The sequence below is a fragment of the Phyllostomus hastatus genome, unplaced genomic scaffold (genome assembly GCF_019186645.2).
Source record: "Phyllostomus hastatus isolate PE091 unplaced genomic scaffold, TTU_PhHast_1.1 phas_scaffold_182, whole genome shotgun sequence".
In the NCBI taxonomy this organism is placed as follows: domain Eukaryota; kingdom Metazoa; phylum Chordata; class Mammalia; order Chiroptera; family Phyllostomidae; genus Phyllostomus; species Phyllostomus hastatus.
In genome coordinates this window covers 12,335,068-12,351,447 of record NW_025334013.1, presented here as the reverse complement: position 1 = coordinate 12,351,447, position 16,380 = coordinate 12,335,068, and the positions used below count along the sequence as shown (strand labels likewise).

The following is a 16,380-nucleotide window of genomic DNA, read 5'->3' as shown; positions in this document are numbered from 1 at the left end:
CAGTCCACTGAGCCACACGAGCCAGGGCCCATGTCTTACTTATTTAATGTCTTTCTTTCTCCCCCATGAGAATGTTGGCTCCATGAGGGCAGGAGGGAGTTTGTCATTTTGTTCAGGGCCCCGTGTGCCCTGTGTGCGCAGTGCCTAGGACACTGTCTGGCACACCGTCTGAGCAAGGGCTCTGGACGGGTTTGTCTGCTGAAGGAGCTCACGGGTGTCTGAGGGGAGCACCGTGGCTCGACTGCCGGAAACCAGCCCTTCTCCCTTGCCCTCTGCAGCCTTCTCACCCGTGGGGCTTCATGCTGGGCACGCTGGGGGCCATGCAGAAGGCTGGGGCGAGGGGCCGGAGGGCCTCGGACTGCGGCCCTGCCCCTCACCGGCCCAGGTGCATCACCAAGTTTGCCCAGGTGGGTGCGGCTGCCCCCCCGCCGCCAGGGGGCTCTGTGGACCGGTGTGTGTGGACTGGGTAGCAGGTCCTGGGGGTGGGGAGGAGCTGTGGGGAGGACCTATTCTGTGCCTTCCCTCCCAACCCTAGGCTCTGGGATGTGTGCACGCACACAGGTGAGGAAATGGGGACACGGGGGGCGGAGAGGTGAGGCCGAGGCCACCGGCTGGGAAAGTAGCAGAGCCCGGACTCGGAGTGCAGTGCTCTGCGCTGTCCACAGCTCCCCCCGCCCCCCCACAGAGCAGAGTGTGTGTCTGAGGGGGAATTTGGAGGGTGGGGGTCAGGAGCCACGAGCCTGACTTCCCCGCTCACCCCACCCCCAAGCAGTACGTGGGCTCCTTCCCCGTGGACGACCTGGACACCCAGGAGAGCGTGTGGCTGGTGCAGCAGCAGCTGTGGGCGCTGAAGGTAGGCGAGCCGGGGAGAGCGCTTCCCTGGCGGGACCCCGCCCTGATCCCTGAGACCACCTGATCCGCCCACCCTCCAGTCACGGAGATGGAGCAAGCGAGGCCCAGGGCGGGGCCGGAGCAAAGCCATTCTGAGCAGTGGGCCCCGCTAGGACCCCACCCAGGCTCCTGGAGCCGCATCCCTTATGCCCAGGGACTCTCTTCCCTTAGGGAGATGAGACCCGTGCCCTACAGGTGAAGGCACAGGTGGGACATGGGGGGGATGGCCTTGGCTGGGGGTGGTCTGTTAGGAGTCCTTCATACTTCCCAGGCTCCTGGGGGTCCACTGTCCCGGGCTCAGGTCCCTGCCAGGTGGGGAGGCACTTGGCTGCCCAGCCCCTAGTGACTGGTACCGAGGCTGGGCGGGGCAGGGCCTTGTGGGTAATGGCTGCCCCCCACCAACTCTTTCTCACCCAGGACTGTCCCCGACGTCGGGCTGTTGTCCTAAAATTCAGCCTCCAGGGCCTCAAGATCTACAGCGGGGAGAGCGAGGTAGGAGCCCGTGTGGGTGCAGGTGAGGGTCAGGCCCTCACCTGTCCCCCTTGGGACGCCCTTGCCTCCGCCCAGGCCCTGCACCACCCCTGGAGCCTCCCGGCTTGCCAGCCTGCCCAGGGTGTTGGGAGCCGTCTCTCCAAAGAGCCTCCCTCAGGGCAGACGCAGTAGGCAAGTTCCTCGCCCATCTTGGCCCCTCGAAATCTCCTCGAGGCACTAGCTCCTGGCTGAGCACCGGGACCACCCGGCCCCATGACGCTTTGGCGGTCCCCGGGCCTCTACGTGGGCCTGCCCAGCATGGGCCGGTGGGCTGCGGCCAGCCTCCCGTGGCTGTGGAAGGGGGGCCCTGCCTCATGGCCCATCCTCCTGGCACGAGCCATCGTTTGCTGAGCACCAGCTGCACGCCAGGCAGCACATACCAGACAGCTCTGGGCGCCACTTACCTAGAACTGGTGCAAGCGGTGTCCCAGAGCTGTGCATTGAGGGGGCCCCGGGGTCAGGTCCCGTGCCACTTGCCCAAGGTCTCACTGACCCCACCAACAGCCATATCACAGGGTACTGTCACACCTAACGCTTGTCACAACAAGGACTCAGAGAGCTATCATCACCTGCCCAAGACATAAAGAACAGAAACCAGGTGGCAGAGGCCGGATTCAAACCCCGGCCATCCGACTCCAGAGACCAGGAGTGCCACCCCAGGGCCTGCTGCCGCCTCTTGTCTGTGACCCCACGGGCCACAAGTGCCTCTGGGTTCCATAACGTGGGCCTGGTGATCTCAACCCACAGGGTGGCAGCAGGGATCAGGAGACCAAAGCTGGTGGCTGTGGGGGCGGGGTGGCGGGGTGAGGGTTTCCGTGTGAAGCAGGGTTTGGGCTGGACTGGAAGGAGGGAAGCGTTCTTCACCCCAGAAGCTGGGCGGGCCCTACACTGGGCGCGCAGGCTGAAGAGCAGTCGAGGGGGGCCCGCCAGCAGGTGTGTGGGGTCCACAGGCCTGGCGCACACTAGGCTGGCAGCTGCAGGCCTGGTGGGGGGGTCTCACGGGGGCTGCTGTGCCCCCCCCAGGTGCTCCTGATGGCGCACGCCCTGCGGCGAATATTCTACTCCACCTGGTGCCCAGCCGACTGCCAGTTCGCCTTTGTGGCCCGGAACCCCCAGAGCCCAGCCAGCAAGCTCTTCTGTCACCTCTTTGTGGGCAGCCAGCCTGGAGAGGTACCTGGGGCCCAGGGAGGGGCCCGGCACTGGGGCTGGGGTGCAGGGCCGCTGTGCATCAGCGTGGGGCCCAGAGGCTGAGAGGCCTCAGGGGGCTTGGCCACGCTGGCCGGGGCCCCTCCGGATGTGCACCCTTCGCCACACAGGCTCGCTCTGCCCCCTGAGGACTCACCAAAGCGAGTCAGTGCCTTCGGTGTGCCGTGAGGACTAGGCCACGCACTTGGAGATTGGAGGCTCTCCCTGCCGCACCTTTGCTCCCGCTCTCCCTACCTGGAATGCCCTTCACCTTCTCATTCACCTCCTGGCGGATCCCAGCGTGCCCTCTAGGGCTCAGCCCACGTGTCTGTGTGGCCCACTTTGACTCCTCCAGACCGCCCCTCCCTCCTGGGGTCCTGTGGCGTGAACCACATTCTGTCATCACTGGGTCTGTCCCTAGTTACAGGCACCGCAGTTCTTTGACAGTACAGACTGGGTCCAGGTTCCAGTTGTTGGCCCTGTAGAGCGAGGGGTCAGGCAGGCAGATCCTGGAAGTCAAAGCCAGCGGGACTGCCTTGAACAACGGAGCCCTGGCAGCCGATTGCTTAGCGAGCAGAGGCGGGTCTGGGACCGTCCCATAGCAAGCGTTAGCCATCACCTGTGTCTGTCAAGCCCCGTGCTGGCTACTGGAGTGACAGGTGGCGAGACACGGCCTTTGATCTTCTGGAGCTCATGGCTCCAGTGTGTTGGAATGGTGTAGGTGGTGGTAACGGGCTGGGCCTGTGCCAGGGAGTTTTTGGGCTCCACTTCATTAAAGGAGCAAAGGGGGCGTGGGGGTGAGGAAACCAAGGACAGAGGAGCCATGGTCTGCCCAGGGTCACACACAGCTCCTAAGTGACAGAGCCAGGAACTGGATCCCAGGTTCTGTGACTCCACTCTGTGGATACCAAGAGGGCCTGGGTTCTTAGCCACTTCCCTAAGACGCCCTGAACAATAAATGCACAGGATGGGGCGGGAACCCAGGGGGAGGAGCGCGTTTAGCCCAGGTATTCCCAGCTCCGAGCAGGACGCCTGGGACAGAGTAGAGGCTCAGGCAGGGAAGGCTGCATGGTGGTGAGCTTCTGAGGGGTAAGGAGGAGTTTTCCTCTGACGGGGAAGAGCATCCCAGGCCATGCCCCTGTGGGGAGTGGGTTGGTGCCTAAGGAGTTGCCCAGGAGACCTCCCTTAGCTGAGCCCCTCCGCTTCTCTTCCTAGGTCCAGATCCTGCACCTGCTGCTCTGCCGCTCCTTCCAGCTCGCTTACCTCTTGCAGCACCCTGACGAGCGGGCACAGCCTGAGCCCTGTCTGGGGCCCGCAGGGGACATGCCCCCGAAGTCCCTGTCCAGCCCCGGGGCCCGCCCTGGCCTAGTACAGGAGCCCTTTGGCCGAGATCAGCTCTCAGAGAACGTTTATGCACTGGTCTCCTTCCGGCGGCTGCCAGCAGAGGGGCCCACGGGCATTGGGGTACGCAGCACCCCAACCCCAGCCAGGGCAGTGCACAGGGAACTGGGTGAGGGTTTGGGGGTTATGTGTGGGGAGGAAGGGGCTTTCACCTGACCTCACATGGCTGGGCCTCATCTGCCTGCCCCTCTGGGCCCCTCTTGGTGCCCTAGAAGGAGCTGCCATGGTTGGAAGGCCGTGGGGGTGCCCGCCACGTCCGCCTCGGGAATCCCTACTGCTCGCCCACTCTGGTGCGCAAGAAGGCCATCCGCAGCAAGGTGATCCGCTCCGGGGCCTACCGCGGCTGCACCTACGAGACCCAGCTGCAGCTGTCGGCCCGCGAGGCCTGTGAGTAGCGAACACACAGCCGCCCCGTGCGTCCCTGGGGCACGGGCCTGTTTGCCCCTGTGGGAGTTGGGGGCTGGACCCGGGTGCCTGTTCCTACAAGGCTGCGACTGCACCTCCGAGCAGATGCCTGTGCCATAGGGGGACGTGTTCTATGTCCACGTGAGTGAGTGTGCGCCCAGGTCTGCGGGCCCGGGGCTTGCACAGGTGGCAGTGTAGCCTTGGATGCGCTGTGACTGGTGAGTGGCTGTGAGTCGGGGGGTGCTTGTGTGGGTGTGTCCTTCGGAGGGTGTGTGCCTGTCGGTGGGGAGGGGCAGGCTTGGTGAGGAGACAAGCGTGAGGTCAGGGGGCCTGTGGGGTGGGGTGGGGTGGGGCGGGTTGGTTAGGGTGAGACAGCCTCTGACCCGTGGGTGGTCTCCGTAGTTCCTGCTGCGTGGGAGAAGTGGCCCCGGGGTCCCGGTGGCTCCTCGTGCTTGGTGGAGAGCGAGGGCAGCCTGACGGAGAACATCTGGGCCTTCGCTGGCGTCTCCAGGTAGGAGGGGTCGGGCCTGGCTGAGTGCCCATTCCCACGGTGTGAGCAGAGAAGTGGGCTCTGCTGCCGCTGCCCCCGCCCTTGGGGGGCAGTTTTCTCAGCTGTGAGGTGGGAATAATCAGAGGCCCACCCTGGCAGGGCTGCAGAGAAGATCGAGTGCGGTAACTCAGATGAGTAAAGACCTCAGCGCCGGGCAAACAGCTCCCTGAATGTCAGGTGTCTAAAACTCTCCTCATTGGGTCTTGAGGTTGCCAGAAACTGTTCAGAAAGGACGTCTAACAGCTTCCTGCCCTTGTGGGGCCCTCCACGGGGACAGGCACTGTGGTCACGATGCTGCGGGCTGGCGTGCCATCGCCCTGGGAGCAACCTGAAGCTGGGTGCGGACTCCCGCCTTCAGCCTCTCCCTCTGCCCCGCCAGGCCCAGCGCCCTCGCCCTGCTGCGGAGAGACGTGCTTGGGGCCTTCCTGCTGTGGCCTGAGCCGGGCGCCAGTGGCCAGTGGTGCCTGTCGGTGCGGACGCTGTGCGGCATCGTGCCCTACCAAGTCTACCGGAACCAGCTGGGCCGCTATGGCGTGGAGGTAGAGGGCACCGACAATCGGCCCCGCCCCTTACTCAGGCCCCGCCCGTTGTGACTGCTGAGCCCGCCTCACCCTCAGTCCAGCCCCCTATTGCCTCTTCCCACCTTTTACTCCATTAAACCCTTTCGTCATTGTCCACCCCCCTACCCAACCCCACTTCTACCTATGGGTCCCGCCCTAGGGCCCCTCTCTCTCCAGGGGCTTTCGGAGGGTACCGCTAGCAGGGTCTGGGGCTAGCATCATGCCTCCCACTTCTGTAGGGACCCCGGCTTTTAAAAGCTTGCCTTCCCACACCCTCAGGCATGTCTTAGCAGAGGAGGAAGCTGACTCCAGGGGTAGGGGCTGATTTAAGCTCTTCCAGCCTCTGTGTCTCCACGTCTGGAGTCTAGGCTGATCACAGGTTCCCAGGGACTGGGATGAGCGGGGGGCTTTTAAATGTGCTCCCTCACCTCCACACCAAGTGCCTCAGTCCTGTCCAAGCTGGGGGGGGAAGAGAGCAAGTGGTGTCCGGCTCTGCTCTGAGGAGGACAGTGACCTCCCGGAGCTCAAATTTCCTTCTCCTTAAGTGGGACAGGATCCCACTCGAGGGGGTGGCTGGTACCTAGCACCACGCATGGGGAAGGGAATGCTGGACTGATCCCCTTCCTCCCCCAGCACCTGCCTGCCGAGTTCCCCAGCCTGGAGGCCCTGGTAGAGCATCACGCTGGGACTGAGCGCAGCCTCTTCTGCTCCCTGGACATGGGCCGCCTGAACCCCGGCTACGAGGAGCACGACCGTAGGCCCGAGGGCAGGCCTCCCCGGACACTCCGGCCCCTTAGCCACGCCAAGTCGGAGGCAGAACTGCAGGGCCTGGGCTAGGGGGCCAGCCCCCACACCAGCAGGCCCTGCGTCGCCCTGGCCCCTGGGCCCCAGCCAGCCACTCTGCCCTTCTTCCACCCCGCTGGTCACCAGTTCTGGCCAGTCACTCTGCCCCTGGGGCCTGTCTTCTGTCTCTTCACTGGTTGTGTGGGGGTGCAACCCCCCCCCCAGATTGGGTTCTCATGCGACATATGGCCCCTTGAGATTACAGGAAGGGCAGGCATCCGTGAACTTGCGGGTGACTCTGGATGCTTGTCCTCTGTGGGCTTCACCGGAGCCTTCTGGGGGGAGGGGGCGGGAAGGCTTACTCACAGTGGAGGTGTAGCCCCTCCCAGGAGGCCGGGCCCTGCCTGCCTGGGCATCTCCAGAGAGCTCGTGACTGAGGGAGGGGTGTCTGGGGAGGAAGTTCTCACTTCGGGCAAAGGCCTGGGGGCGAGCCACCCCAGTGAGGGACACAGATGTGACCGAAGCCTGTGGCCACATCATCCCGCCTGTGTCACAGGCCATCGAAGGTTAAGGGAGTCTTCCCTTGAGTTGTGAGGAATGGGGGTTCGAAGGGGCAGGACAGACAAAGAGCAGTGCCACCCAAAGCCCACTCATGGGGTGGATGCCTGTATGCAGAAAGGGGCGTGAACCAAGGAATCTCAGCGTGTTGTTTGGGAAGGCTGGTTTCTCTCTCCCCAGAACCACAGGGTTGTGATTCCCGCTTACTGGGAAAGGTTGCCCACCCTCCTCCGCTCCCCCACGTGCCCGAGAGCCTCCAAGACACACGCACACATTGCGTTTCCCTTCGTCATTTGACTGGGAGGGGCTTGCAGACCACGGACTTAGAGGGGTGGCCATTGGCATTGCCCTTAGCGTGGTGCTGGCCAGGCCTGCCCGGAGCCATCTCATCTCCTTAGGCGGCTCCACTGGGGAGCAGTCATCCGGAGTTAGAAATCACGTGGGCCCTGCCGGACGGGGCTCAGCCTCTGGACAGGGGGGTCCCCGGCAATGACTAGTCTAAGGCACTGGGCCTGTGCTGCCTGGGCAGGTCCAGGTACCCCCCCCCCCCCCTTTACAAGTCAACCTGACAAGACACATCTACCAAGTGAGGGAGCAAGGTCACTTGGGGTGAACTGATTCTCAGGCAGAGGCCTGGTCCTGAGTCTGGGGGCTGCCCCCTCCCCCTTCTGGGAGCAGATGCGACTGTTCAGTGCCTTGAAAATAAGACTTCTGACCTCGGGGAGGAAGATGGCGGCCCCAAGAAAAGAGAAAGGAAAGATCCTTGGAATCCCCAGCTTCGGGTCCACACCCAGGAAATGGTCTTGGCTGGGGGCTTCGTCATTCCTGCCAAAAGGGATGGAAGGGCGCTGTCCTTTGGGGGCTTGTTTCACTGGAACTGTGTCATTGGTTCTGTACTGAATGTGAATGGGAACCCACAACTCCCTTGCAGCCATTTCTATCAGAAGCCATCTCCGTGGGCCAAGGCCTGGTCCCTCCATTTCCCTGGCAAGGAGAGGGGTTTGGGGCCCTACAGCACTGCAGCCACGCATTTAAGGAGACCGGGTACCTGGCCCAGGCTTAGGCCAAAGTTCGCCTCCCTGCTGGGTGCATTTCATTGTGCAGGTTACCTGGGTGTCGGGTGTTCCCAGAGCACTCTACCGTTCTCCACACAGCATTTATTGTCACGTGGCGCAGACAGGGCAAGGTTTTTCCACCCATGTGTGTAGATGCTCCAGTATCCATTCCAGATCATTCTCTTCCAACCAGCACCACCTGGGCAGCCCAGTTCTCACTGTACGTACTTGAAATAAAGTGCATTTCTTCCGATTGTCTAGTACAGACTTTTTCTTTGAAAGGTGAGGTCTTCGTCCAGTTTTCCTGTTTTGTTTTTGTATGCCAACATGCCTCTAGAGAGTGCTGGGTGGCAAACCAGATGGGTCCTGTCTTCAGAGGTTCAAGTGACCCAAAGGAATCGGTATATTCAAATCCCCTCTCCTGCTGGAAACCTCCAGCGGTTACTTCCCATGAGAAAAAGACTCCAGTCCTCTCTGGCACCTTGGGCTTCCCTTCTGCTCTTGCAAACACGCCACAGGACCTTTGCACAGTCTGGACAGGACTCCTTGTTCTCCCCACCTTTTGCCCGGTTTAACTACCTCACCTTAGCATCTCAGCTTCTGTCACTCTCAGGAAACCTGCCCCCTCCCCCCCCACCGTGGTGGAGGGGCAGTAAGGTTCCCTTGTTGGATGTTCCATGGACCTGGTCGTCTTGTTTGTAATGACTGCTGCAGTGAAGGGTTTTGCATGTTGGAGATTTGCCTTTGATGTCAGCCGCCTCTGCTGGATTGGCCTGTGGGCTCCAGGAGAGCAGGGACTGGGCTGTCTCCCAGCGCCGACCCCAATGCCTGGCAGGCAGCTGACGGTGTTTCTGTACAAAGCAGAGCCTAGAAGAGGCTGTTCTGGCTGGAGGAACTTGTGTGGAGCCAGCAGAGAGAAGCCAGGCAGTCTCTGAACTAAAAAGACTTTGGCTCTCAAAGTTGTTTTTGTTTCTTCATCTTGTGTCTTAGCAAAAACGAGGGGCAGCGTTAGAAGGAACCTTTAGTCCGTCCCAGGACCGGTGATGTGTTCCCCTGTGTCAACACAGGGATGCGAACAAAAGCGAGGCCCTGGTTGCCTTTCGCGGTAGGCATCTAACCCCGGAGAGAGGTCTCTCCTCCTATCTGCCTCAGAGGTGGAGTCAGGCCTGGCCTCCCAGTCTCTGATCTGGAGCTATGTGCATCCGACACGACAACGGGTGTGAAGCACCTGGCACCGAGCAGGTCGACGCTCCAGCAAAGCCATTGGGGTCCTGCATGAAGGCAGCCCACGCGCGCTGGCTACTGCCGGGCGCGGAGAACTGGCGCCGCCACCTGTGACGACACGGCGTTGCTCAGCAACCGCGAACGCCACGGTGCGGGAGGGCGGCTGGGGGCTCGGGTCCTGCGACGTCGCCTGCAGCGCGGATCCCCCACTTCCCCCGCCCGGGCCAGGCCTCAGGGAAGGGCGAGCCCGGGCGCGGGAGGAGGCGGCGACCCGGCCCCGGTCCTTCGACTCTCCAGCCGCCCCCTTCCTCCTCTCGGAGCGCCCCCCGGAGACCCGTTTCCCCTCCCCCCACCCAGCCCCGCGCCGCGGCCCCGCCCAGGCCGCGAAGCCCCACCCCCCGCGCCTGGCTCTCGCTGCGTCCCCCGGTCGCGGCGGCCAGGGGTCCCCTGCCTGGAGGCCGTGTGTCCCGGCCGCGGCGTCCACGTCGGGCCGCGCGCCCGGGGACCCCTTCGGCGCGCTATGGCCTCGGAGTCGGTGAAGGTGGTGGTGCGCTGCCGCCCCATGAACCAGCGGGAGCGGGAGCTGAACTGCCAGTCTGTGGTGACGGTGGACTCCGCGCGCGGCCAGTGCTTCATCCAGAACCCCGGCGCCGCCGGCGAGCCCCCCAAGCAGTTCACCTTCGACGGCGCCTACTACATGGACCACTTCACCGAGCAGATCTACAACGAGATCGCCTACCCGCTGGTGGAGGTGAGGGCGCCCGGGAGGCCGCCGCCTCCGCGGACCGGCGGGGCAGGACTTGGGGCCGCCCCGAGGGGTCCTGAGGGACGGCACTGCCCCCAAGCCGGCCAGAAGGCCCTTCGGGAGACGCGCAGGTGGACGCCAGCAGGTTGGTCCGAAGACTTCCCTGCAGGCGGGAGACAGCAGGAGCTCGCCTACGAGGTCTGCGTCCAGGCCTCCGCTGCCCCGGTCCCTCCGTTGGCCTCACCCCCAGCCCTCACGGCCCCTCGCCCACAAGAACTCCAGCCCCAAGACCCCCTGCCCTCCCCCCTCATCTGAGAGCTGCAGGACTTCTCTAAACTCCCCAGCCACTTTCCTCGGCCTCCTCCTCCCCTCCCGGGAGTCCCGGGTTTCCCCCACCCTTCCTCCCCCTGGCCCTCCTCCTCCCGCTCGCGCCCTCCATCTTCCCCTCCCCCACACTCTCTGCTCTCCCCCTCCTCCCCCTCCCCCTCCCAGGCTGTGGCCTCTGCTTTCTCCCGCTCAGCATTCAGCGCTCTCTCCCTCATCCTCCTCCCGCTTCCTGAGAGGCAGTGGCCGGTACAAGCCTGGGGTGGCGAAATGGGGGGGGGGGGGTGAGGAAAGCTCACCAGTTCCCTGCTTTTGCTTGTTTGAGCTTCATCACAGGGGAGACACTCACATTTCACAGATGAGGAGACTGAGTCCGGCGGGCAGGAGACTGGCCGAGCTCCCACGGGGAGTCTGGCGCAGGCGGGGCTGGAGCCGCTCCGCTTGGCTGCCCGGCAGGGGCCCTTTCCTTTCACTGACATCTCCCCAGCCTCCCGCGAATCACTAGTTCAAGGCATGTCCCAGGTGGTCCCAGGAAGCAAGCAAGGAACAGTCTGGGAAAGGCTGCGTGCACTCTTCCTCGCCTGAAGAAACCAGTGTAACTTATTTAACACTGGTAACTTATTTAACCCAGCGTTTCCTAAGTAGATTTGAGCATGGAACTTTTTGTTCCGTCTGGCGGGCCATTTAACATCCCAGAACACCAACTTTGGCTGCCCCGCCTCTTCCTCCAAGAGAGTCAGAACCCTGGAGCGGGCTGAAGTGTATCTTCACAAGACTCCGTAGATGTATGGAGCTGGAGTCATCATTCATGATGGGGAAACTGAGGCCTGGAGCATTACCCAACAAAGGAGGGGCGGCTTCAGCTCCTAGCAGTGCCAGGGGGTCTGTACTCCACCCAGCTGTCTGCCATCAAGTGAGCAGCGTGCAAATTGCAAATCGTATACAAAGCCCAAGCCAGGCAGCCGACAGCCCCGGCAGCGCAGCGGCACCATCAGGGCTGGGCGGCTGAGTGCCTGCCCCGGCTCCCCTGCTGCTCTCCCAGGGCCCTGACCACCTCCAGGGGCCTCCTGCCCAGAGACCTTCCTTTCGGGTCCTATTGCACTAAGATTCCCAGGACTTCTGACTGCCCCTTTCCTTTTCCTTTTCCTTCCCCTTTTCTTTCCCCTTTCCTTTCCTTCTCCACCCCTTACATCTAGGCTCTGTCCCTGATCTTCCCTGTCACTGGGTGACCTCTTGGACTCTCCACCCCAGACCCACCTTTCAGCCAGCTCAGCGTGTCCTACCGGGAGGGAGCTCCTCCCCTCCACGCCGGGCCTGCTGGGCCCTTTCCCCGTGCTCCTTCCTTCACACCCATGGCCTTAGAGTCGCCTCCAATGACCCACCCAGGGGCCAGGTACCACGACTTCTATCACGTCCAGACTGAGATTGGTGGGCCTGGATTCCAGAGTTGTTGATGCGGTAGGAGCCGTAGAATTTGGCCTCTGGAGGGGACATGGAGCTGTTCGTTTTTGGATGGGGAAGAAAGGGGATGTGAGGCAATTTAGGATTGATGCTTTTTGTTTCAGTTTCAAAAGTGAGGTTTTTCATGTGAAGTAGAAAAATATTTAGCACATCCGCTCTGTAATGCAAGTTTCACGGGAATTATTGCTGAGGATGAATGACATCAGGTTAAAAAGAGAGTCAAATCACAGTTGATTTCATGGAAGATCATTTAGTAAATAATGTCCCGGGGAGGCGGCAGGACCCGGGAGGGAGCACAGAGTGGTGGATACCGAGTGAGGACTTTCTCCATGTGAGCGCTTGTCCCTGGCGGGCCTGGAGGGATCCGCCCACGGGTGTAACTTTTTTTGAAGTTTTATGTTTTGCCTTAAAAGCGTGTGCACGTTGCTTCCCGCCTCACACTGGGGAGGTGCTGTTCTGCGGCACGCTCCGCGGTGGCGAAGACGTTCTGTATTCGGGCTGTCCGGTTCAGGGCCCACCGGCCACAAGTACGTAGCCACGTGTGCCCAGTGCTACCGAGGAACGGAATTTTAATTTCATTTAATTTTAAATAAGTTACATTTTAATAACCATATGTGGCTAGAGGCTCCGAGAGCTTTCCAGCACAAATATGATGTGAGCCACATGCCTAATTTAAAATTTTCTAGCCCTGGCTGGCGTAGCTCAGTGGATTGAGTGCAGGCTGCAAACCAAAGTGTTTCAGGTTCAATTCCCAGTCAGGGCACATGCCTGGGTTCCAGGCCATGACCCCCAGCAACTGCACATTGATGTGAGAGTTTCTCTCTCTCTCGTTCTCCCTCCCTTCCCTCTCTAAAAAAATAAATAAATAAAATCTTTAAAAAAAGACCAAGCTAAATTTTAAAAAAATAAAAAATGAAATAAAATTTTCTAGTAGCCACATTTTAAAAAGTAAAAGGAGACAAGTGTAATTAATTTTAATAATGCATTTTACTTACCTCATCATACTAACATATCATCATTACAATAAACATAATAGATGTTAGCATTGTAATACCGACTAAGTGAGCTATTTTACGTTCTTCACACGAAGCCTTTGAAATTTGGTCTCTTTTCCATTTGTAGCGCATCTCATTTCAGAGGCTGAAGTGTCACCGGCTAAAATGAAATGAAACACAACACAAGTTGTGTTTAATGGAAAAAAAAGTTTACACTGCTTCAGTTTTTCAGTGGGAATTAATTAAACTAAACCAAAATAAATTCAATTTCTCAGTCGCACCAGGCGCATTTCCAGTGGCTGGTAAGCGGCTGCCCTGTGGACGGTGCAGTGATGCCTGTGTTATATCCACTCCTCTCTGGGTTTGGATGACGCCTATACTCTGGGTGCTAAACCACGCACGCTGTTCCTGGGACTTCCTGTGCCCCTGGCTCTGAGGCGCCCAGCCGGGGCCCCTCGTTGGGGGATGGGCGTGCAGCCCCCAGCCCTCTGATGAGCTGCAGGAACCCACCCACTCGTGGTCAGGGTCCCTCGGACAGGGGAGAGGTGCTCGTCCAGTTCTGCCCATTACAGGGAGGCCTCCCCTCAGAGGAGCTGTGGGCTGCCACTTCGCTCTCCCTTCACCAGCAGTCAGTCCCTGGGGTCCCGGAGCCCCCTGTTGGTCTGTCTGAGGGTCTGGGAGCAGCTTTCTGGGCCCATGTTCTGACACTGGGGTCCTTCTCTCTCGTGCTAAGTTCTAGAACTTGTGTCTTCACGTATGAGGGCAGGGACTGGGTGTTGGCCTGATTCATCACTCTGTCCCCTGTCGGGGCACAGTGACAGCACAGGGAAGAGGGTCAGGACCTGCAGAATGAAACGTGCATCCGTGAATGAGGAATGACCTCGGGGTGCCGCCCTGTGGGCCCCCTGCCTGCCTTCCCCAGCTTCACCTTCCATCCCCTGCACCTCTCTGTCTTTGCTCAAGCTGTCCCCTCCGCCTGGAATGCCTTCCTCTTCTGTCACTTGTCAAAATCCAAACTACCCTTTCAGTTCCCCCGGTGCTGCCTACCCAGGAGGCAGTGCCAGGTTCCCCCTTCCCTCTCCTTGCCCGAGGCCCGCAGTTCTGACTTCACACACGCCTCCACCTGCCATGTACGGAACCACTCCCCCGCGAATCCAGGCAGACAATCAGTGCGCTCGGCTGCGCGCCAGCTCCTCTCGTGCCAAGCGCATGCAGGAGTTCTCGGTAAACCTTGCAACGGCTCAGCGGAGGGGCTACTCTGCCCCTTTGTGTCATGATGCTCGCTGTGCGTGGGTGAGAACCATCCACTGGCACAGTCAGTAAAGGGTGGAGACCGATTTGAACGCAGGGGGCTAGGCTCCAGGACACACGCCCTTAACCGCACACCAGGACAGTCTCCTGCCCCACCAGGCAGTGAACTCCTCGGGGACAGAGCTGGTATTCATCTCTAACCTGCCCGCCCCCTCCCAGCCCAGGGACAGCATGGCAGGAGACCCAGCAGGGGCCCCGAGTCTGTGAGGTAGGACTCAGCCCCGCAGCCCTGGGCCTGCACCTGCGCCTGGCTGTGCTGAGTCAGCTGAGCACTGGCCTTTCCGTCCTTCTGTGCAGGGCGTCACTGAGGGCTACAACGGCACCATCTTTGCCTATGGCCAGACGGGCAGCGGGAAGTCCTTCACCATGCAGGGCCTGGCGGACCCACCTTCCCAGAGAGGCATCATCCCCAGGGCCTTCGAGCACGTTTTTGAGAGCGTCCAGGTACTCGAGGTCTGACGGGAAGGGGAGGGCCTCAGGGAGGGAAGGGGCTGGGCTGGGGCTCGGGGCCTGCAGGCTCCCCAGCCGCTCCCACGAGGGGTCCCAGAGCACATCTGTCTGACTGTGCAATGCAGTCAGAGTCTGAAAGGCGATGGGAGAAGGACTTAAAGCGGAAGAAAAGGATCTCCCACCACTCCACATTTTTCTCCTGCCATTTTTGGATTTTAACATTTCATTTAGCATTTCATTTGGATGCCGTGACGTTGGGAAGTGGTTGGGATGATCAGCTTCCCTTTTTACTGAGCGGTTGCTACAGACCAAGCCTTGTGCAAAGCCCTTTATCATCCCACCCTGGCCCGGGAGGTGACTGTCATTCCCGTGTTCGAGATGGGGACGCTGAGCATTGAAGCCCCTGGGGGCTGGGTCAAGCCCAGTCACCCAGAGTCCGGGCTGCCGGTGAGAAGTGCCCGGGAGACACTTGTGGCGATTCGCAGAGATCTCTGCAGCTGGGAAGTGGCAGAGTGGGCACTGGGTTCCCGGGCAGCTGCAGAGGCCACTGTGCCTGCGCCTGGGACTCACCTGGTGGCCACGGGAGCGAGAGCTGCTGGGGATTAGCCCAGGGCCAGTGCGTGGTCCAGGCCTCACCTGTGGCCTCACTTTACCTGAACAGTGGGAAAGCCTCTCCCATTTCTTTTCGTCTGAGGCCTGTAGAGACAGCATTAGACGACAGCAATATGAGAATGACGCCATTCTGGGGAGCCTGACCTCCCCCAAGCCTGTGTCGCCGGGATCTGGCTGCAGCGGGCTCAGGTGGCAGGGGTGGGGCCGGTAGCAGGTGCTCAGGTGTCGATCTCTGCTCCCTCTGCCCGTCCCCTGCAGTGCGCGGAGAATACCAAGTTCTTGGTCCGGGCCGCCTACCTGGAGATCTACAATGAAGATGTTCGCGACCTGCTGGGGGCGGACACCAAGCAGAAGCTGGAGGTGGGCGCAGACCCGGCATCGGCGGGTGGGGGCTGGTGAAGAGGGGAGGCTGGCATCGGGTGGTGGTCCCTCAGAAATACAGGGAAGGTATCCTGAGGGCACAGGTGCTGGTTCAGACTCCAAAGGGGACTTGCGAACTTGGATTTTAGAGTATCCTCCGAGTCCATGACACAGGGGAGGGGTTAATGGGCCTACCTCTACCAGATGAGGGGGGTGGACCTTTCCTGGGGTAATGCCACCTGCATCCATTGAAATAGATGGACTTTTGTAATAGATACCATTTGAAAAAAGGGTTCCACTTCTAAGAAATTGTTTTGCACATCTCCAAGGGCCTTCCAGCTGAAAAGAAGGTAATGATGGTTGTCACTGACCGAGAACACACTGTCCACGGACTGCTTTATGCACACCGTCCCATTCCGTACAGTGACCTTGCCAGGCACATACTCCTTTCCCCGGGTTACTGGCGCGGGAAGGGAGGTTTAGAGAGGTTCATTAACTTGCCCAGGTTCCCCACAGCAGTAGGTGGCCGCACTTGGATTCGAACTCAGGTCTGTCTGGCTTCCAAGGTCCTGAGTGGGCCTGAGGACCAATGATGTGACCTCACAGAGTCACCCTGAGATTCAAGAGGGTAACGAGGGGGTGCTGCGTGGCGGAGTGCCAGCACACCGCAGGCGGCCGGCGTGTGAGCTGTTCCAGGCCATGGGGGTTCTGAGAACGTGCAGTGATATGACTGGCGGTTGCACAGTGGGAACCCAGGGAGGAGGAGTCAGGACTGATGGGCTCGAGTTTTGTCAATTGTCCTTGGCCTCCCAGGAGGCTGGAGCCAGGATGAGAGAGCACCGTTTCCCAGCACGTGAGCCGGACTAGGTGCTTTGAGGGGCCTACCCAGGCAGGCAGGACTTGGCCGATCCCTTGGGGAGCCTGGCACGCCCAAGTGACCTGGCAGGACTGGACAGTTGGTGGCAAGGCCACCAGGACC

At 60.7% G+C, this 16,380-nt stretch overlaps 2 protein-coding genes across 3 annotated transcripts in view; both read left to right on the top strand.

Moving 5' to 3' along the window:
- The first annotated feature begins 278 nt into the window (after positions 1 to 278).
- SH2D5 (SH2 domain containing 5) lies at positions 279 to 8,161 on the top strand. 2 transcript variants are annotated; one of them, XM_045859448.1, is made up of 9 exons: positions 279 to 407; positions 773 to 853; positions 1,309 to 1,383; positions 2,446 to 2,592; positions 3,823 to 4,071; positions 4,221 to 4,395; positions 4,816 to 4,924; positions 5,343 to 5,502; positions 6,157 to 8,161. In XM_045859448.1, exons 1-9 carry the CDS (start codon positions 300 to 302, stop codon positions 6,358 to 6,360), a joined length of 1,308 nt encoding a protein of 435 aa, XP_045715404.1. In that variant the 5' UTR covers positions 279 to 299; the 3' UTR covers positions 6,361 to 8,161. The 2 variants fall into 2 exon arrangements, with proteins under 2 accessions (XP_045715404.1, XP_045715403.1); XM_045859447.1 differs by having other exon boundaries at positions 321 to 407; positions 770 to 853.
- Positions 8,162 to 9,663: 1,502 nt separating this feature from the next.
- Positions 9,664 to 16,380, top strand: part of KIF17 (kinesin family member 17) — a 40,127-nt gene continuing 33,410 nt past the window's right edge. The window contains exons 1-3 of the mRNA XM_045859340.1: positions 9,664 to 9,894; positions 14,277 to 14,423; positions 15,300 to 15,401. Coding sequence (XP_045715296.1) covers positions 9,664 to 9,894; positions 14,277 to 14,423; positions 15,300 to 15,401 — 480 coding nt within the window. The remainder of the gene's footprint in view (positions 9,895 to 14,276; positions 14,424 to 15,299; positions 15,402 to 16,380) is intronic.